The sequence below is a fragment of the Ctenopharyngodon idella genome, chromosome 13 (assembly GCF_019924925.1).
Source record: "Ctenopharyngodon idella isolate HZGC_01 chromosome 13, HZGC01, whole genome shotgun sequence".
Taxonomy (NCBI): domain Eukaryota; kingdom Metazoa; phylum Chordata; class Actinopteri; order Cypriniformes; family Xenocyprididae; genus Ctenopharyngodon; species Ctenopharyngodon idella.
Genome location: NC_067232.1, coordinates 20,837,975 through 20,860,575, shown reverse-complemented (window position 1 = coordinate 20,860,575; position 22,601 = coordinate 20,837,975). Strand labels below are relative to the sequence as shown.

Sequence of the window (22,601 nt, the reverse complement as noted above, 5' to 3'; positions counted from 1 at the left end):
GTGGAACAGAATCGCAGTCTACTCAGGTAACTAATAATGGGTTGCCTCGTATGTCAACCAGCACAATAATTAACAGCACAGATTCCTCAAGTGTTTTGCTGAGAACCCTTGTGTTATTGCAAAGAGAGGCCTGATCAACACCGGACACCCAGACACACACAAATACACGCCTAGGGGAGAGGAGGGGGCCTTGGCAGCCAGAACCCAGCTATATTTAACATCATCTACATGTGGGCTTCATTTGAGTGAATGCGCCTGCATACTTCCACTGACAAGAAACAGGCAGACCCCAATCCTCTAGTCTCTTAACCCTTGCGTCCCTGCACCAAGAAAGTCTGAACTCTGTTGACTTGGATCCTTCTATCAATCTGTTCATCCATCCTGGAGGTCTGACCCTCCTGTAATTCCTTAATTGTTAGGAAAATCCATCCATAATTTCTAGATATGACAAGGTTTAATGGAAAAGGGGGGAAAGATGAATGTGGTCTTGCATTTGTTTCAGTAGGGCTGAGATGTTTGCTGATATCTAGTCATATGGTTTGAGTCCATTATTTATAGTGGCTGTGGACTAGCTGTTGATCATTCAGAGTGCATTAGAGTCGTGAGCTTGATCTGCTTCTCTCTGTTCTGCATTATCTGTGTTCCAGCCCCAAGGCCTTGAACTGATTCTTTCTCCAGCCCCTCCACACCTCTGCTCTGCTCCAGATGTCTGTGGCACACACAGGGGCTCAAAAACACACTTATGATACTATACAGGCACTTACACCCAAACAATGTTCTAGAGCTTCAAAAATGCAATTAAATAAATGCTTAACACCGTTAAAGCAATCAATTCATAAATATCAGAGAGTTGCAAGTGTCCTGATATCATTAAGTCTTTTTAAAATGATACAATTCAGAACAGTGAAGCAGTTGCTAAAACATAATAAATATTTTAAAAACTTTTGTCAAAATCAGATCTGATTTTATGATAAAGCAAGGTTAGTTTAGGTTGTAAAAGCTTAATATTTGAAGAGTTCAGATGCAAAAACCTCTAAGTCCATCTGACATGTGTAGAGTATTTATTTATTTATTTTTTTTTAAACCAGGCTCCTATGTTTAGGTTCAGTAATTTCACTTTAATGGCAATGAAAAGATTACTAGTCAGTTATTGAAATGCCTTAATTTAAAAAAAAAAAAAAAAAAAAATGACACTTTAGTCAATTCATTGGTATTTAACAAATTTGACTGTGTTTTGCTGCATACATGTGTGCTTTTTTTTTTTTTTTTGCAAAAAACGCTAAGTCCATCTCTTTGGACAACAAGACAAATCATGCAGTCCTACTGTGTTCAGTGTGAAAGGAAGATATGTTATTACTTTTCTACTTGGTTACATGAAATGGAATTAAAGTTTTTTAAACCATATCAGTGATCCCAAAAAATCTTTGTAAAGTCTCACATGTAAGATTACATCCATAAAGTGGAGAAAATTGTTGTACTTATTACAGATGTGCCTCTTACCAGTGTGTTATATATATATATACACACACACACACACACACACACACACACACACATCCTAGTGTATGATATATGCATGCCAATTAATTGCACATATTATTTTGATTCCTTATTATCAATATTTATGTAATATTAATATTCATTAAACTAAACATTTAATAACAGCCCTTACATTTCCCATGTAGATTCAAAAACAGGCCACAACAGCTCAGTTCTCACATAAGCCACAAAAACCAAGCAAGTTTCAAATAAAACATATAGTTTAAATAAACTTTCTCACTAGTTTAAATACCCACAAAAGCACAGAGGACTAGAAATACAGATAAACCTCTGTGCTAAAACAAAAAGAAGGCAGAACCCCAAACATCTTCCTCAGAGTATGAGAGTGGGGGACAGAACATTCCTGGCATAAACACTGGTGAGAATAATGTCACAGAGGGGAAACAGGTTTGAGTCCAAGTCTTTTGGTCACCAAAACGAAAAGCAGCCAGCAACAGTTGTGCACATTCACACACCTGTACAGAATATGTTCATATGACTATTACATAATGTGCTGAGCTCATTGTTTTGGTCTGAAGTGGGTCACACTATCAGGATCATAAGTTTAAAATAAAGTTCTCTTCTACTGTATGTTCATCATAACATTTAATATTAAGACTAAGCTTGCAGCAACTTCACTATCACATCACTGTAAACAGGAGATAGTGAAGATACAGATAGTACTCAACCAGAGTAAGTATTTTGCCACCGCTGTTTCTGCAGCAAATGCATGTGCAGCCTTTGACCACTAAAGTGGCGCTAACCATAGACTTCTCCAAGTTATCAGGCAAATGTATCAAGCGCATTATTGTGAGTAGCAGTCAACCTTGCCTTGCAAATGGGTTAGATTTGAGGTTGCAGTCGGCAGAAAATCTAAGAAAAAATACTTAATATTCAGAGGAGAATATGTGCAAAGTTAGTACTCTTGAACTTGTGTAGACTATGTGTTTGTTATTTAAAACAAATTGAAGCAGTATAGTAAATGTCAAGACTGTGAGACTATGCTTTGTAAAACTCTAGGCAACACAGTACTACACTATTTTTAACAGGTCTGCAGTGTTATTTATATAATTGAATTAGTGCTGTCAAATCGATTAATTGCTATTAATTGCATCTAACAAAAGTTTGTTTATATACGTGTGTATGTGTGTGTATGTGTATTTACAGTGCCCTCCGTAAGTCTTGGGGCAGTAAAGACAAAATTGCTCTGTTAGCTGTGTTGTCAAGACATCTATATGATTAAAAGATTAATATGAGGCAGAAGTACAGAATGTCACATTTTACTATTGACTGTTTCAACACAAAATGTTTTACCAACTAAGTAGTACAGCACTTTTAGAGTTTCATCCCTCTGCCTAATGTGAGCATAAGTATTGGGACGCTTTAACTTAAAGCAAATGTAAAAGTGTAAAAGCTAATATTTAATTCTAAATCCCTTGTAAGCAATCACAGGAGCGAGTCTGTGACCTATAGACATCACCTGACTCTTGGTTTCACACTTTAAAATGCTTTTCCAGGTCGTTAATACGGCCATTTTCAACAGTTATTCTAACTGCATTCTATAGGCTATATCACGCAGTGAGATGTTGCCCTGCATTATATTCATCATCAGTCAACTGTATGAAATGTCAGATTACCCTAGGGGCAGGGCAAGTGCGTTAAATGCATTAAAAATATTAACGCATTATTTTTTTCCGTAATTAATTCATCTAATTAATGCGTTAAACTCCCAGCCCTAATATATATATATATATATATATATATATATATATATATATATATATATATATAAAAAAAATAATAATTTTATCATTTAATCATTTTAAATAGAGTATTCCATTAACATGTCGCTAAGGTATCAACACAATCTATTTTGCATAAGAATACACAATGCACACAAATTAGGTAATATAATCAATTATTATGGCTAAATGAACTATTTTATAAACAAATTATCATATGTTATATATTATAACCATTTATAAAATACATTCTTTTGACTCGTCTGCCATCTTGGAAGGAAAATGAGAGGCACACAATGCCATCTGAAGGCAGCTCACTAGGTTTTTGAAAAGAGGAGAGTCTATGTGTAATTGTATCATTTTACCCAAAAACTCTGAGGAAACTGCAAAATGCAAATCAACATACAGAGTTCTAAATGAGATTTCAAATGTGGTCAGTCATGCGTGAAGCACACAGAGTCAGGAGCTGTGTTATCAGAAGCAGCAGTGGGAGCAAGACTTCTCCACCCTTATTTTAAGCCAAAACAAACACCATCCTGCTATTGTTTCTTTCATCCGAATAGATCTATTGCTCCCCAGCTGGAGGAACACAATGTTCTGTGACACACAAATGGGAGTGGAAATGATTACTCCTGGCTCTGGGATCACGACTGAGACCTATCCCTCACTCTGTGTCTGTGTCTGTCTGTGTGTGTGCGTGTGTGTCGGGGGGGATGCCACTACAGGTACTTGTAGAATATGTTCCAAAAATATTTTTCTGACTTTGTCTAAACAATGAAAAAAAATGTGTGAATGGAAACAGCAATGGCAGTTGCACGTCTAAAGCATTACAAATGGTAAGAGAAGAAAAAATGTGGAGTCAGAGGAAAAAATCTATTACAGGAATGGATGCACTGAATTGAAGGATGAGAGGATATGGAAAGGCAGCGGACCTGTGACACCAGAGGGCTGAGAAATAGTGAGCTGATTCAAACCAATATTTTATTTTTGGGCTAAAACATTTGGTGCAGCTCATCTCGTCTAGCATTGCATTTACAGTAAAAGTGTTCCAAATGTCTACACTTACCTGATGATTAAAGGCATGAAGGGAGCTAAACCCAGAGGAGATGATGAGCCATCCATTGGAGATGGGTAGAGACGGCCCAAAACCAACAACAACAAGAAAAGACTGGGGTGCAGTTTCACCTGCCCTGAATCACTGAAAAAAAAAAATAAAAATAAAAAAAATAGAGAAATACGTTACATTTGCTTACCTAAACATTGCCTAAAATACTTGACTTGTGTAACAAATTTGCATTACTTACTTATACAAGCGTATGTGCAAGTATAAAGTCATGTGTAAATAATGAGTAAATGTAAATGTGTCTGACTACCTTAACTAACAAGTTAACTTCCAACTAACGTAACCAAGGTGACTTACTAAATTAACTAACTTACCTGTATATGACTTCATAATGTCTCTAACTTCAACTAGCATCACTTAAAGTTAGGGTAGGCAATTTCAAAGAGGTTAGCAATAGCAAGCTAGCTTTGAAAGCATTAGATCCCAACCTCCCTTCACAGCGGTTCCCAAATCCACACCTCCTCAAACACATGAAAGTACACAGCCAGAGCAGACTTTGCAAAGCATCACAAGAAAAGAATGCGTTAAAATGACACTCTTAATCATATTTAATCGATGACACATTATCGTATCCGATAATCCAACGCATTAACCCCATAAATGCCGAAGCAAAGGAAAGAACAGCAAATCACAACTATTCAGTTTGACTGTGGTGATACAGTATAAATACTCAGTAAATATCAAACGATCTGCATTAGACAAAGCAATAGTGATACATGGTAAAAACACTAATGTAGTTAACGCTGCATCTTTTATTTTCAGTCTCTCTGAAAAGCCTGAGTCATACTGTGTCTAATTTGAGTATCTAAAATGAAGCAAACAAACGAAGTTTCTTACTGACATGATGTGACTGGAACTTTGATAAAAATAAAGTTCATCCACGCTTTCTTAATGTTAGGATCACATGTATGGTAATGTAAAGACTGTTTTTACACAAATTTGCACTTCAAAAGCTCTTTGAATACTCAGAAGCATCTCTATGGTTTTGTTGCTGGAGTAATCCTGTTTTTGCATCTCTCTCATATTTACTACTACATGGCATGCGCAAATCGGTGGGCGGGGCTTAAGAGGCAATGATGTACAAGTAGGTGTTGATCCTCTTCTGCAGAGGCGGTCTTTCATTGCACTATGATATAATAATGTGACAAAATCCGAAACGAGTCATTTTCTGAGCTTGGTTTCAATAAAAGGTGTTTTTGGACTAACAAGGAAGTTTAAAGTTCTGATATTTTAATAGTATAATGAACTCTTATGTGTCAAAAGTTTTCTCAACTCATGACCCCTTTAACCAACATAACTTTCTCCACATATTAACTGAACTAACCTAAATAACTTAACTGAATGTTATAACTGAATTGACTTAACTAAATGAACTTACTAATGTCAACAGGGCTAGGATAGATGTAGTATTAGCTGAGGGGTTCAGAATTAGTGACCAGCCACCACACACACATACAGCTACTCAGAGTGTTACAATGACAAGATGAACACATGTACACATGGACACCATTACAAACCCTTCATTTCCTTTCTCTTTTACTACATTTCTGCACATGCAATGTGCTTCTCTGACAGCCCAGTGGAAACTCAAGACTTATGCCAGAGCAAACACAAAAAAACAGGCAGAAAAACACGCAAATATAAATTACTCATATCTTTCTATTACTCTGAAAGGGCCAAAATCTGTTCTGTTCTCTATAGGCCGTGAGCTTTCCACGGCACAGCTGCCAGCTGTGGATACGCTTGTCATTATTACATCAAACATGGCCAAACTCACCACCAAGGGGTCCCAGGAGCCTGTAGACCCTGGGCCAGAGTGCAGGAAATGTTATTTTGCTAATCAGGGCCTGGGTAATGCGTTTAGAGTCTGATTTCAGTCAAGCACAATGTGGGACAGCCAAGAACTTGAGATCATCACCAAGCTCAGGGAGACTGAAGTGTTAAACTTCATCCACATTCATGAAAAAAGCTGAAAGGGGAGTGCGAGAAAGAACCAATGAAATACAATAAATCAGAGGAATGGAAAAAGATGCTAAAATGAGTAAAAAAGTGCAGCCAGGGTGAAGAGGTGATAAGACTGGAAGAAAATGTGAGATTAGCAAAGCGAGTTAGTTGGAGTTCAGTCTTGGCTCCACTTGCCCCGGTCTTTTCATCTCATTTCATATCTGGTGCATGTCCAATCGAACCCTCTCGGCACTCATTTCCCATGTTAAATGTTTAAAATTGTTATAAACCCCTCAAGCTGAGACAAATCATTCATCATGATTTCGTCCATGCTCATGAAATCTTCATATCGCAAACCAGATTACAAATTGCAAGGAGGTCGATGAACCGTATTCCAGCGATCCCACATGCTTTTTACAGCCTGCTTTCCAGATAAAAGAAACATTCTGGAGTGAACTTCAATAGGAAAAACTTCTCAATCACATTAAATGGCATACTCCCCCCTAGATATCCCATGATGCTCCTTTCATATTTGGTAAAGGTGGGTGGCGCAAGGACGCTGATGATTTTTAAACCTTTTCGCACTTCTCTCTACCCTTATTTATATGCGAAATGATTTACTGGCGGTATAAAATACGAGCATTGCAGAGTCTGACTGGCTTGGCAAGCGGGACACAAAGACTAGGCCGTGGGAAAGAGTCAGACCACTCTCTTAGCTAAAAGGAGAGAACGCCAGACTGAAAACGCATTAAAATAATTTGATACATATTAAGATAATATTGGCTCAAGGGCCTCTTGCACAATGTAAGTGCTATTTGGAAGAGCAGCTCATCAGTCTGTGGAGAAATTAAATGAGGGAGATAAGAGACTAACATGTTCTCACAGTGCAGAGTCCAGTGCCTGGATCCAACATGGCTGATACTCCCACATGCGGTTTACTTATCTGAGGCATCTCAGCTAGGAATCTGTCCATCAGTGTGGTCAAGAATGCTTAATAGGTCTAAAGAGGCTTGATGAGGCACTTAAACGATCTTAAATAAGGGCCTCAGAGAAATTAAAGAAGGGTGAGAAGAACTGTGTCCATTTAGCGAACGCTGGGATCATTCAACTCTTTAACAACATCCGACACAAATCGCACACACATTGCAGGATCCTGTGATGATATAGGGGGCCTTTTGTTGGGACATTCTCACCTGTTCACAGAGGCTGCAGCTTCCTGTAGCTGACTAAGAAGGAAAGGATAGAGGGCAGGAAAACGAGTGAAAAACTCTCGGCCGGTCATCCTGTTAAGAGAAGAGAGAGAGATTAAAGTGACAGTATGTGTAGGATTACACAATCAGATGAGAAATGACAATTGAATGACATTACTCTGACTACAAGAAGTTTTTACGTTTGGCTGAAAAATGTCACAATCGAAGCTTTCAATTTGACAGCGCAGATGTACAGGAGCCCCCATTCTGTGTCTTCATTAGTTTACTGTGTTTTACAGTTCCGTATAATAACTGAAAGGCAAACAAGTCTTTGAATATCTAATAAACACTTAATGCCACAAACCTCGCACACTTCGAGCTGTTAGATCTTGTGTGCATAGCTTGAATAAACAAGAAGTTTAGCTCTCACTGGAGATGCATGAGCAAGCAACTTGGTCACATTTACTGAAGTTCTGTGAATTTTCACGGGCGAAATCCAGTCTTTTCCATAGGAATCCATGCAATTGGATGAATTTCCCCACACAGATTTTGTAATGGATTCAAGTTGGTTATGTGGATTTGAAAGTGACTTCTGTGTGAGCTGTGCTTCATACAGTACATCATTACACTATTGACAACAGACACTGGACCTTTTTGCCTCAAATGTGATTGCACCTTTAAGGCTCGGGTATTCTTCAATTTCCACTTTTCAATCTGTCTTGTCTGCACAGCTTTACAGTATACACAACAGCAGATGAGCTCGGATGGATGCCTTCGACACATGAGCAGTACAATTGCATTTTTATACTCCACCAGATGTCAGAAGGCAGCACCGAGTTGTGTCATTTTCAAGACATTCGCTCAGAAGGATAAAAGAAAAGTAGCGGATCCAGTGATGCCAACTTAGCAATTTTGTTGCTAGATTTAGCAACTATTCAGACTAACCCCAGCAACATTTTTTTGTTTTGTTCTGTTTTTTTTTTTTTTTTTTTTCCAAAAAGCACCTAGCAACAAATGTAGCTACTTTAAAATTTGGTGACATTTAGCAACTTTTGAAAAGTTGCCAACACAAATGCTAAAATGCACACATTTTCCCTCTAAGTGACAAAAATTATTTTTACTCACAACTCTGTCAAACAGTCACAACACATGGTCTGCTACGTGACTGCAAATGTGCATTGTGAGTGACATCATCAGAAGTGACAGCTCAGCTAGCTCCATAGTCAGGCACAGAGACAGCAGCAATCATGTTAGTGGTGTATAGTAGGTACTACATTTCCTCTGAAGCATACTTTGTGACTGTTAAAAAAGTATGTTCTAGTGTTGTCAAAAGTACCGGTACTTCAGTATTGAAATTTTGAAAATGTGACGATACCAGCATTTCAGTAGTACCGGGAGTACCGAGTATCCGGGTATATTCGGTACCCACTGATAGGGCTGTGCCAGTATTTACGTGAATATGACATGAGTGAAGCACAAAGCTTTGTTTATAGAAGAAATAGGCTAATAGGTTAGCAACTAAATGTGACATCGCAGCCATGGAAACATTTTGGTTCATGCCCGAATGAGAGAGGTAGGCTACGTCATACATTTAAGCTTTGTCGGCTTTGTATTCTGTTTTGCGAATCACGATCTGGTCAACTGATTAGCAGAGAATTTAACAATATTCCATTAGTTATTCCACTGATCATGGACTCTGTTTCTTTTCCCAAATCTTCACTCACGCAGGGGATTATAAACGTTTCTTCCTTTGGTTCGCTTTTAATTAGGCCTATTATATTCGCATTCTTTACTGTGGTAAAGTAGAAAAAACACCGTAGGACAGAAACCTTTTTGCTTGCACATCAATTTCTATTTAACACAGTTTGTGCTTTTTATTAGACTTGATAAGGCATGTCAAGATTGTTTGTATAGCGCATTTCACACACCGGTGATTTTTAGTTTCGCTTTCTCTGGCAGCGCAAAATCAAACATAGCCTGAAATGTCTGAAGATAAAACTAGCTCTTCAGACCTTATACAACAAGTGTCAGTTGCTTGTAACATCAGGAGATAACATGAAGATATTATAAAAGAGATGCTCTCTTTCCTGCTCGTGTCCCACATCCCTCTCAAAGCACATAGCGGCAGGCTATATGACGCATCTTTGTGTGGACATAAAAAAACAAATGTTTTTTAGAATAATACTTCACTTTCTTATTATTTAGGTTACCATTATTTACTGATATTTATTTCATAGTTTTACAGGCTGTAGTGTGTCGTTTCACTGAAGGAATAGCTAAAATAAACAAGCACGTCTGTTTCAAAATGGATGTTTGAGCATTTGTTTCGGCCTATTTATTTTTTTATATTTCAAAATTTATTTCATTGAGGTATATATATACACACACAAACATACACACACATGCTCCAAATATTTATATGTATGATTACCATCATATTTAATATGTTTTTAAAAATAGGCTAGTTAAATAAAATAGAAAAATAATTCCAACAGATTTTCCTGTGGTACCGAAATTGGTACCAAGAACCGTAAATTTTTACTGGTATTGGTACCTACTACTGGAATTTTGGTACCGTGACAAGACTAGTATGTTCTATATAGTATGAATGAAATTCAGACATACTACATCTGCCATGTTGTCATGTGACCTACAGCGTCACTTGCGTAGCTTCACCTCCATTCACAACTCTTCTCTCGTTACCTCTTGGGATAGTAAAAGTGTCCACTTCATAATCTCACCAGTAGTAGTACTAGACATCAGTGTACTTTTTGCCTACTGTTTTTGGCAAAAACATTTGGGAAGTATTTGATTTTGGACACAGAGATTGTGTATTCTACATAATGATGTGGTTTTACGTCATTATGTAATGAGGTCATCACATGATGTTACAACATCATTTAGCAACTTTTAACAACAAATCAACCTGCCTCTAGCAACTTCTCCTGAAAATTAGCTGGCAACAGTGAGCGGATCAGCGATCACATGCAAACTTTAGAACAAGAACCAAAGCAAAAACATGACCTTAAGGTTATGCTGCTTTTTTTTTTACGGTTTTGTATCACTCTTTACACACTCTTCTTTGACTGCTGAACATTACATCAGAACTGTGCGTATTGCCACCTTAGTGGACACTTCTGTCTCAACATTTATCTTCCACATATGCTATTGTACACACACCATTCGTGCGGTCACAAAAATTGGGCTGCAAACGCTCGAGATGACGAAAATCATGGTGCGTGAACAGTGGAATGCGGAAAGCCAAAGTATACTTTGGACTTTAGGCCACTGTTCCAAAACCTTACTGTTTAGTGCCCACATAGGCTAATAATCATACCCTAATACCCTAAAAAATAATTGAAATACACAGCACACCCTTACATTGGTCTTAATTTGACTAAACTAAATGTTTAGAGGGATCATAAAGTGTATTTTCAGATCTTTATATTATGTTTCTGGAGGTTAGCTTACAAAGTTGCATCAAAAAAAAAAAAAAAAAAAAGTTTAAATATTTGTAAAAAAAAAAAAAAAATCTCTGTCACAAACACTTCATTTCAAGGGCTGTTACCCCTTTCAGATATGCAAGTAAACATGATGTTTTAGTGCTGTAATAGAGCTGAATATGTTTAAGTCAGATTAAAATGAATCAATGCAACCACAATGATTGCCATTGAGGACAAAATACTTGGCACAGCAGTAGCTTTCAATAACAAGATATTTGGAAAAACTGGGAAGTTGAGAATAACTAAGAATCTGTTGCAAAATGAGACGAACAAATGAAAATGTTCTTGTTTAATCGCTCAGACACATCATTAAAAATAAAGCCATGCATTTCTAATAGTTTGATCTTTTGGAAGGGTATGCAGTTTTTGGACATGTAGTTTGTCTACATCCAGGGACAGAACAATGTTGGACGTTCTTACTCAACATTAGTATCACTCTTGTGATTGACAGAGACATGAGTGGTTAAGAACACGCCTTCATTTACATATGCATGTTATAGGGTTTATAGAAGAAAATCATGACATCTTCATAGTGCATTATGGCAGGGGTGTCAAATCCAAACTCAGTAAGGGCCATGCTGAGGGTTGTGAATAAAATCAGGGGCCGGACATATATTTAGAGGATTTTTTGTGTATTAGTGTATTAGTATTAAAAACTCAATTCATTAAACCACATTTATCAAAACAATGAGGTTTTAATTTTGAGTTGTAACATTTGTGTCACAGCAGACTTTTTTATCTTTATCAAAACAAGAAATAAGGTCTCTGACGAGTATAACTGCATAAAACAATACTTTAAAACAGTAGCATAAAACAGTACTTTAAAAACAACTTTCAATTTCAGAAAGTAATTTTGATAAATCAAAAAAAGTCAACAAATTACAGATATAAATACCACATGGTATATAGACAACAAGTGGTATCTGAAATTGTGTTATTTGGCTTATTTTGGTAGATCTTACTTTGAAAAGACAATGCATAATGCCTAACTGTTATTTAAACAAAACTACTTGAATACAACTCCTGGATTTCAGAAAAACTGATGATGTTTCATTCTTGTGCCTTCTTATATTATACTCTTTGAAAACCATGAATGACTCTTGACATTTATGAGACACATTGGCTTTTCTTTGTATTCACAGAATAAATATTCTGTTTCCCATCTTGGTTGGAATTGTCGACATTCGTGGTCCACTTTTCTTTTTTTAGCCATTGTGCTAGCCACATTTAAAGTCAGATAGCATTTACATTGTTTACAGTTATCGCCGTATTCTCGGATAAAATTAGCGAGTTGAATGAAGCGTGACAGCACTACCTGTGTCTCAATGTTGTAATTATTTAAAGGTGGGGTATCCATTTTTTCAACTACACTGTTTGAAAGTTAGTTGGGCCGATACCAACAACAAACGTCTAACCAATCAGCATTAGGGGGCGTATGACGGTTGAGGAGACAGAACGAGCAAGAGGGAGATTTGGGGAAAAAAAAAAAAAAACACCTGCAGAACGAGAGATGGGACACAATACAAAAGAGCTCAAAAGAATATCACTGGAATGAAGGTTTATGACTGGGCAAGCGCTTTAGGACCCACATTTATATTAGAAAAGCTTTCCAGCACTGGAGAGAGCTAAGTGGGAAGGCCTGAAAACAGACACGAAGGCTGCTTTGATTCCTTCTTATGTAAGTAATACTGGGTTTTGATTGTCTGGAGCTGCTGTGCTGTTGGCGACTAACAACGAACACTTGTTTACGTATTTACTCGTGTGTACTGTACGTTCATTTTTGGTGCTTCTTTGTCGTTTATTCATCAACTGCGCTTTATTTTACGTGAAGCATTTTGTTGCGCGTCAGCTGTGATAAACAGACATCCACTCGCATTGCGTGTGTAACAGTGAGAGTTTTGCAGTTAAACTACTGCACACTGACGATCGCTAGAGAAAGCAGTGTTTAGCGTCATTGGTAGTGCATTCGCCTCGCAAGCCAGTAGCGATTTGGTCGGTGTTCGAGACCAACTCAGAGCAGGGTGATTATGGTGTGAGTTTTGGAGGCGAGGCAATGAAGAGAGGGATGGGTTTGTTTGGGTTGATTTCAAATATCAACATTGTTCAACAATAAATTTTAAGAAATCGCATACAGCACCTTTAAAGCTGCTGTCTGTAACTTTGCTGTTCAAAATTTACAAAAAATTACATAATGAGCAAATACATCATGAATCCATTTTCGAAACCGTGAGTTTTTGTTATAGGTGTACTGTAGTGATTCAGGATATAAGAAGTGTTTATATTCAGATTATTTTAGACAGATTCGGGTCTTACCACTGCGGAGTAGCACAGTACCTTCGTGAATCGTCATAGAAATAAACAGAGAGAAGTAGCTCCGGCTACAATGTTCTTCCGCAAGACGCATGCAGTTTAGCAACCGCTAGATTGACAAAAGTTACGGACTGCTGCTTTAAATTTTTTGCGGGCCGTGTAACTGACACGTGCATTATGGGATCATTTCTTCTGCTATGGATAAATGCAATTCTGCCAAAGGCGGGTATTTCCTTTTGGGACACCCTTGGTGTCAGGAGTGTGCTGCCTACGTAGGCAGCAATCTAGATTTTGGAACAGAGCCTAAGTGACATGGAGAGAAGAGAGAGAGAGAGACTGCAACCTTTAAAGCTCTGGTTTGTAAACCACTTCCTAAAGTCTGAGCTCTTTACAGCTCTATAAAGCGCTCATTAGCTCAGCCTCTGATGGAGCGCTGCAGGGACACAAGGCTCACAATCCCTGTTTGTTTATTCCTTAGAAAGCAGTGTGGCTGGAATAAACCCTGGGAATCTCACTCGAGACAAATGTGTATGTATTAAAAGAGGGCAAGACAGACAGCGAAAGTGTATGCGTGTGTGACACACATAAACGTATCTTTATTTAGCTAAGCCTCTGTGTTTAGGATAGGCCTTCCAATAAAAAAAGTTTTTTTTTTTTCTTCCTATTCATGTCTAACTGAAACAGCCCATACAGGGCTAACTTTAGCTCAAGAGCCAATTTTTCAAACACATATGCTGTGACTTCGGCTATGCAAAATCAACACACACACAAACACACCACATCCTGTTTCAACCGCTAATGCACACGGTCTGGTCTGAACTTAGGCCAGGGCACTGTCATGGTAACAAGGTGGGTCATCTACGTCTGCCACACGGCCACATGCTGCATGCTAGTGACACACACACACACACTAATGAGCTCTAATGTGGGCAAATGTGGTTACAGTTAAGCTCAACACAACCCTGCATTTTTTCAGTATGGATCAGTGTCTTCCTGACAAAACACTTCCAAGATGTCCATAAATGCAGCCTGTCAACCTTAAACCATCTTTAACCGCTCTTCGTTTGTCATTACTTAAATTCACAAATGTAAACTGATATAAGTTAGCAGATTAAGTGTAACGCACTTGAGTGTGTTGCATAGGGCCATAACCACAAACGCCAACCAGACACACACACACACACACACACACACACACACACACACACACACACACACACACACACACACACACACACACAACACTACAATGCAGTATTTCTTCAGCTAATTTGTTTATGTAATGTAACATTCAGAACATCATGAACACAGGAAACAAACTTTTTCTCTATTGTGCACTAACTGACTGAGGTCAACCAATGAAGGTCTTAAGGAACAAGCAAACATCTCTGATCATAATCTGAAGAGACCAAGCAAATACAAATAAACAAAAGTATGCTTTTTTTTTTTTTTTTTTTGTGAAAGTACTGAAACGAATTACTAAGACAGATGTAAATGTTTAAAGAGTTTAAACGAAATTACGTAGGCGAGATGATGATGATATCAGAGGCTAGCAACTTTGTTGGTCTAGTTTACAAACTTGCACACCAGTGAAGTCATTACTTATCAAAATAGGTTTTTTATATAATGGTTTGAGACTTTCGTTTTGTTTCATTTCAATGTTTAACTAAGATGTGTATCATTCATTTTTCAAACTGTGATTTGACTCCTTTGATCTAGTCCAAATAGACCAATGGAAACATTACTCTGTGTGCTTTGTTTTGACCAAAATCCTTGTTATAATGGTAAGAAGCAGAACAATTTTTTATAGTTACGTGAAACATGAAAGCTAATGTCAAACATATGTTTGAACGATAAATCAGTCCAAGAAAAATATTCAAACACCATTTATATTAATGCATTGCTACTAAAATTCTGATTCGATAAACAAATTAAAGACTGTACAACTCTTAATGATTTAGGCATTCAAAAGTCTGATTTCATGTATAATTTTATTTGCACATGATTAAGTTTGAAAGGTCACAGTCATTTTTTTTTTTTACCTTCCTATGTCTATTTTCAAAATGGAATGAGTTTTTACTTATTGTGCACTGCCTTCTATTTTTTTAAGAAATGCTTGTGAACCTGAAAAGTTTATGCAATGCTAAACATCTCAAACAGCAGTGAAAACCATGTAGCATGACCTCATTATGTTGTGTTGTTTAATATGTTGCGTAAAAACATCATGCATGTTTCAGTAAGTGCCGACTAGTTATGGCCCATTTTGTCCAGTTTTCAGTTATTATTTGATCAAAATGCCAAAAGGGGAGTCAATACATATGCTAAAAATGACGTCTGATATTACATGGAAAGTCAAGTCGAAGGCAATGCACTATGAGATGCAGTACTGCACACATTATATTCTGATGTATAAAGTAGCTGTGTTCCAAATTACACTACTGTTCAAATGTTTGGTGCCAGTAAAATAATTATATATATATATATATATATATATATATATATATATATATATATATATATATATATATATATATATATATATATATATGTACACTTTTTTTTTTTTTTTTTCCAAACGCTTGAATGGTAGTGTTAAGTACCTTACACTGGTCACTTAAAGGTTAAGTTCATCCAAAAATGAATTTTCTGTCATTAATTACTGAACCACACATTGGCAGCAACATCATTGCACCTTTTGAGGTCCAGAAAGGTAGTAAAGACATTGTTAAAATAGTCCATGTGACTACAGTGGTTCAACCTTAATGTTATGAAGCGATGAGCATACTTTTTGTGAGCAAAAACAAAACAAAAATAATGATTTTATTCAACAATTTCTTCTCTTCTATGTCAGTCTCCTTATGCTACTGATTTAGTAAACATCAACAGCGTAGCGCACAAAAATAAAACAATGTTTTTGCGCATATGTCATGCTGCTCACGTGCACAGCGTCAGCCAATACTTGAGCCGGCATTCGGACGTGAACAGAAGCGCTGCATTACATTCACTAAGTCAACAGCGTAGGAAACTGACAGGGAAGAGAAAAATTAAATAAAAATTGTTACTTTTGTTTTGTTTTTGCGCACAAAAAGTATTCTTGTCGCTTCATAACATTAAGGTTGAACCACTGTAGTCACGTGGAATATTTTAACAATGTCTTTAATACCTTTCTGGACCTCAAAGGTGCAATAAAGTTTCTGCCTATGTGTGGTTCAGAAACCCTTGCATTTCATTAAAAGTATCTTAATTTGTGTTCTAAAGATGAACGAAGGTCTTTCAGGTTTGGAACGACATGAGGGTGAGTACACTCTAAAAAATGCTGGGTTGTTTCAACCCAGGTTTAGGTCAAATATGGACAAACCCAACTGTTTTAGTTTAAAAATTTAAACCAATAGTTGGGTTTGTCCATATTTGACCCAAACATGGGTTGAAACAACCCAGGATTTTTTTAGAGTGTAGCTTCTTTTAAATACAACACTTGCCATTTTTTTAACCACTGGCCTTTTTTTTTAAGACGCTACATTTTCAGTGCACTACTAATGCACAAAATAGTGCAGAATAGTACAGAAGTATGCAAGATGGGACACACCTTGCATTTTGGAAATCTTCTGGGCTAACACAAAGATCATTTGCATACTTTGCACAGTATACATATAGTACACTGCAGAAATATTATTAGTATGATAGTATGATATTGCGAACACAGCCTATAAAGTTTACACGCAGATTGTAAATAAGTCCCCAAAAAGCCATAACAGGGAACAGCCTGTCAAAATGTTTAATAAGTATATGTCGGCGTACAAATCCCAAGACTCACAAAAAAACACTTGCACACAGGAAGAGAAATTAAACAAAATAGCATTAAGCAACAGTTGAGTGACCCGAAGGACTGAGATGTCTGCCATAAAAAACACATAAAACTAAAGACAAACACATTGAGCTGTTGGACAAGTTATCCTGGAAGTAAACGATCCTAACTATGGCTGTTCAGAGCGCCAGAGCCAGACCGAAGAGTCAGCGTTATTTCAGTACAATTATGACAAAGCTCTGCTGAGTTTCAGTGACCTCTCAAGATTCAGCGTCTCTTTAGAAAATCCTTTGGTAATCTTAGACTGAAATGCCACGGTCAGCTGACCTGGGACCACATGGGCTCTTTGAAGTGTGAGGTATTCCAATGCACTGGGTTGTGTCATTATGGCCTGCTCGATTTTCCAATTAAGTCCAATCAGCACACCGATTAATCATAACAAACCATGATCTCATGAGTGAGCCATTATTGTTCTTCAACGAGGTCAGTGCCACTCCCGTTTAGTCATTCCTTACTCCATCCGTGACCTCTCTGCTTTCAATCCCAGAATGCATCAGGACATTCTTGCAACAGCTCACGCTCCACTGGTTTGGATGAGATTAGGGAGCTGACGCAGAGCAGTCTCCGCAGCAGGAGGTCCCATCATGGCCCACCACCCCCCCGTTCTGTGGTGGCCAGGGATCAGAGGTCACGGTCAACCCGGCAGCAATCTAGAGGGTGTGAATGTGTGCCAGAAGTGTGTCAACATGCGTGTTGAGGCAAGATGTTGTTAGCATTCCCTCTACTACGGAAAAGATAAACACGCGTTGAAGTTTGTTAACCCCTGTGCGTCAACACGAATGCCTGTCAAGAGTTTGAGGTTATCAGCAAAAGGGAAGAGTTGAAACTGTGAGCAAAAGAGTAAGTCTTTGCGAGGGTGGATAAACGTGGGATGAGGATAGAGGCAGAACACAAACAAACAAAGGCCAACAGGGAGTTAGGAGGAACATCCAGAACATTTAAGGGGCTGGAAGGTGTCCATGCATTGTAGGCCAACATACGACAAAGATTAATGACTGGAATGGAAGATTCGAAGGTGAAAAGCATAGAACTTCAGTGACCCCTAGTGAACAACCCCTGACAGAGCAGGGTCACACAGAACTGTTGCTCACCAACAAGATCTATAAGTGAACAATGCGACAAGACTTAAATCAAAACAATGTATTCCAATGGACCCTTGCATCAAAAGTCTTAATATTTTATTACAATGTAATAACTAGCTTTTCTTCTGAAACGCCTTTCCTTTTCAGTTGATGTCACAGATTTCTCTTTTCAACTTTTCCACTCCAACCACCTGGCTCCATTCTGCAATGTTACAGCCAGTTTTGAAGGATGAAACTAAGTTCTGTCTTTACATTGTTCCTCATTTGTAAATAGGACAAATAGGTCCTTTTGGTAGGGACAGTAAAGTACTGAGTAACGGATGACAGGCCAGGTATAGTGTAAAAAAAAAAATCCATCTTACATTTTGTCAGACAAACTCTATTTTACAGGTTGACTGAACTATTTAATGTAGAAAAAGTTGACAATACAAAAAAAAAAAAAAAAAAAAAAAAAAGAGGGGTCAAACTAACAGGCTGGTGAGCATGTTCAGTTTGAGCATTGATCACCCATAATCCCTTAAACTTGAATAATTTGTGTTTTTAGTCAAAGCATGGGGACATGAGAAAATATTTATTATTCAAAATTAAGATGTTTTAGCTCTGATTAGTGTTAAAAAAAGTGTTTTGTTTCAAGTCATGGTGATGATTAGGATGATTAGTGTACCCTATTGGTGAAGTTCTGCACACTGGTTTTGGTGCAGAAAGGCAACTATGACATTCTGAGTTTGTGCAACTAATTGATACACAAGCTGAGCGAACTTTAAATGTTCAGTGGAAAGGTCTGCCAAAAAAAAAAAAAAAAAAAAAAAGAGAATGTTTTACATTACTAATGTGCAATATTAATGCTCATTTTCCATAATAATCTTTTTAAATTCAAAATGATAGCTTATTAAACTTGGATCCACAAGCATAAATTATGAATCATGAAACATTTTATTATGTTCACTGAAAGCACATACCAAATTTAATTGTTAAATTGATACTCATTGTTCCATACTGTAAGTTGAGTAAACTCAAAAAAGACCTGAAAAAGTTTTGAATTTTCTCAACTTTTTATATTGTAGTTACTAGAGATGCACAGATAAATTGGCTAATAAATCGGTATCGGCCGATAAAAGCAAATTTTCACACTATCGGCTATCGGCCAGTAGTTTAAAAACAGCCGATAGTCAGAGCCGATATATCCTCTCAATCAAAAGAGGGCAGGAAAGCGCACTGAATTTGCTAAGAAATGCTAAGAAACCAGTTTGATGATCAATATTAATAGAAATTATATGAATTGATAACATTCAGAAAGTTAAGAAATATGAATTTAATCTTCAGAATTTAGTTAATGTGTGTTAATATTAATTTGAGTAATGTGTTTGTTTATAACTGATACCAGTTACTCTGAAACAAGTTGAAGAAATGGAGAGAATAAAGTTTTTATTTGTATTTCTTTCAAAATATAATAATTAAAAATATAATGATTAATTAAGAATTCTAATGAAATTATCATTAATTAACAAGGTGGTATAAAAGGCAGAACCCCCAAACTATCGGTATTGGCAGATATCACTCTGAATAATTGGCTATCGGTATCAGTGGAGAAATGTAGTATCGTGCATCTCTAGTAGTTATGAGTGGTGTATAAAACAACTGAAGTCACACCTGTTCTTTTTGGAGTGCTCATCTTTTCCTTTCTTCACCCCGAATATCCGAGTAATCAGAGTGCTGAACAGGAGAGTTGAGGAGTTCCTCACCTAGAAAGTGGACAGGATGGAGAAACTGATGTCAGAGCAAACTTTCCTTCCATGTATATTTATCATTTGATCTTTGACTAAGAATTTGGTGCTTGAAATCTTAAAAATGTGGTGCTCATTGACATCTACAGCCAGTTTTTCCTAAGGTCTATGCAATGACTTATTTGTCTGCCACAATCTCATCATTTAGAGTAAAGTATAGTTATTAAGGTGCGGTCACATTTATCACTGTTCAGGCATTTTTTTTTTTTTTTTTTTTTTATTAAAAAAAGTTGTGGAATATACTACATTGACAGTTTTTGATGCAAAAACACTTTTAAAGTAAAGGTTCACCCAAAAATATGAATTTCTGATGTCATTTACACATCCTTATGTTGTTTTCTGTGGCACATAAAATAATTTATTTTGAGAAATATCTTAGTGTTGCTGTTTGTTGTGTTCAAACAATGGAAGTCAATGAGCTCCAATGTTGTTTGGTTTCCAAAGTCCTTCAATTATCTTTTTCTGTGTTCCACACATAGCTTTGGAACAACACAAGGGTGAGGAAATGATGACAGAATTTTCATTTTTGAGTGAACTATTCATTTAAATGTAGCTGGGGGAAAATTTAATTAAAAAAATATGATATGACCTCTTTGACATGAGAGAGTAGTGAGTCAGAGCACATGATGATGGCCCTCGAGACGATTACAATGCAAAAATTGGTCTTGCAGCTCAAGGGAGTACAAGAGAAACAAAGCCCACGTCACGCAGTCATAGGAGCAACTTAACTTAAGCCGCCAGATTTGCAGAGTCTGATGACATCTTGAGTTCCAAGAACAGTAAAAGGCCTTCAAATCAAAATCTTATGTGGCCAAAGTAATGCTGGACACACCAAACTTCATGTTCGAAGTGTTACCAGCTCATAACTTTGATCACATTTTTATGTCAGCTTAAGAAACATTCCTCACAGACTACAAGAAAACTGTGTGTGTTCTCGGTGTCTGACTGCTGCATTGTGGGAAGGATTAGGCTTACTGTACTCTACACAGTAAAGCCTGCTGTCTTGAGCTCTGCCATAAAGATAGAAAACGGCAACAGTAGCAGATCTTTTGACATCCTGAGTGTATATGGAATGAGTGGGAGGGAAAAAGGACTCAAAAGGAATGAACTGATAAGAAAATGAAGTGAGGAGAGATGTATGAAAGAGACGTAAAGGCAGATAGACAGGTATGAGGGAGGAGAGCACAGGAATGTGACCTGGAGTTGTCGCCATCATGACCTGTAGGAGCCATGTCGCCCATGTGGAGGTGATCAAAGCAAGCAATCCAGGGCAACTGGCCAGGACCACCGCACAGCTGTGTGTGTGACCGCACATACTGCCCCTGTCCCCTGTGTTCTCATTCAATTTAATTATTAACCTGTCAGTGTCTCAGCAACAGCTATGATCTGACAGGGTGGTGTACGTGAGGAACAGTGAACAAATGAGTGTGAGAAAGGCAGAAGAGACAAGAGACACTGGAAAGAGAAATATATACCTTAATATAAACTTAGAAATTTTTGAATGTCATTGCATTAGGTACAAAATATCAAACCATGTGGCATCTGCACACAAATGACACTCAGGCTTTTTAACTTTTTTATTATATACAGTATTGTGCAAAAGTCTTAGGCACGTTGGTATTTTCACCAAAAAAACCAAAAAAAACACTGGTTTGAAGCCAGTTATTTATATCTTTTGCTGTAGTGTGTCAGTGGGAAATATCAGTTTACACTTTCAAACATTACTTTTGCCATTAATTGTAATAATTCAGTGAGATTTTTGTATGCACAATGAGTCTGACAACAGCCGGTATGCTCCACACGGAGATCTGATCCCACCATCATCTTTGATTACATGAAGAAACAGAAAAAGCTCAGACAGACTAAATCCAGAAGAACTGTGGCAATGTCTCCAAGATGCTTTTGAAATCAAAATTTAAGTTTTTTAGCTTTCAGTATGAATATGTTAGCCTTAATGTTATGAATAAGCTGGTGTGTTCCAAAACAATGACAAAATTCGCATTTAGGAGATATAAGAATTCAAAACTTACAGTCTCTCACTTCCGCTAAAATGGATCATGGATTTTCATGACATCACATCGCACTTCAGCTTCTCATCAAATCTTCTGTCCAATCAAATGCTCTCTAGAATCTGAAGTCCCACCCCCTCCTACACTATCAACAGACACTGAAGCTGCGGCTGAAATCGGTCATTTGTTCACACATTTACTAGTTTCTACATGATAAAGTGCACATAGTGCACTATATAGGGGATAGGGAACGATTCAGACAGTGTAAATATGCTTTCCATTGACGCGAATGAAGTCCGTTTTCGTGTTAGTATAACGTAAACCGCCGCAGCGCGAGCACAGTCTGCTATGGCCCAGGGACACGAGAGCACAGAGCGGATCATATCCGCGAGTCGGCTCAGACCACGAAAGGTATCGGACCCATTTAAATTCTGCACAGAATGCTATATTTTAAAGTGATATAAAGGAGATTAGGAGGATAAACGGTTAGATATTAAAAGGAAACTTTTA

At 37.4% G+C, this 22,601-nt stretch overlaps 1 protein-coding gene across 9 annotated transcripts in view; it reads right to left on the bottom strand.

Annotated features, from left to right (window-relative positions):
* thada (THADA armadillo repeat containing) overlaps nucleotides 1–22,601 on the bottom strand; it is a 109,596-nt gene that overhangs the window by 50,630 nt on the left and 36,365 nt on the right. For 8 of the 9 annotated variants that reach the window (XR_007933163.1, XM_051916611.1, XM_051916612.1 and 5 more), the window contains 3 exons: nucleotides 19,949–20,040; nucleotides 7,542–7,631; nucleotides 4,348–4,479 (listed from right to left, as the gene is read on the bottom strand). Coding sequence is in view for 8 of the 9 variants with exons in the window: in XM_051916611.1 (XP_051772571.1) it covers nucleotides 4,348–4,479; nucleotides 7,542–7,631; nucleotides 19,949–20,040 (314 nt within the window). In the remaining variant the exon portion in view is untranslated. Of the gene's footprint in view, nucleotides 1–4,347; nucleotides 4,480–7,541; nucleotides 7,632–17,128; nucleotides 17,867–19,948; nucleotides 20,041–22,601 lie in introns of those variants that run through there. The other variant, XM_051916619.1, reaches the window with a different exon arrangement.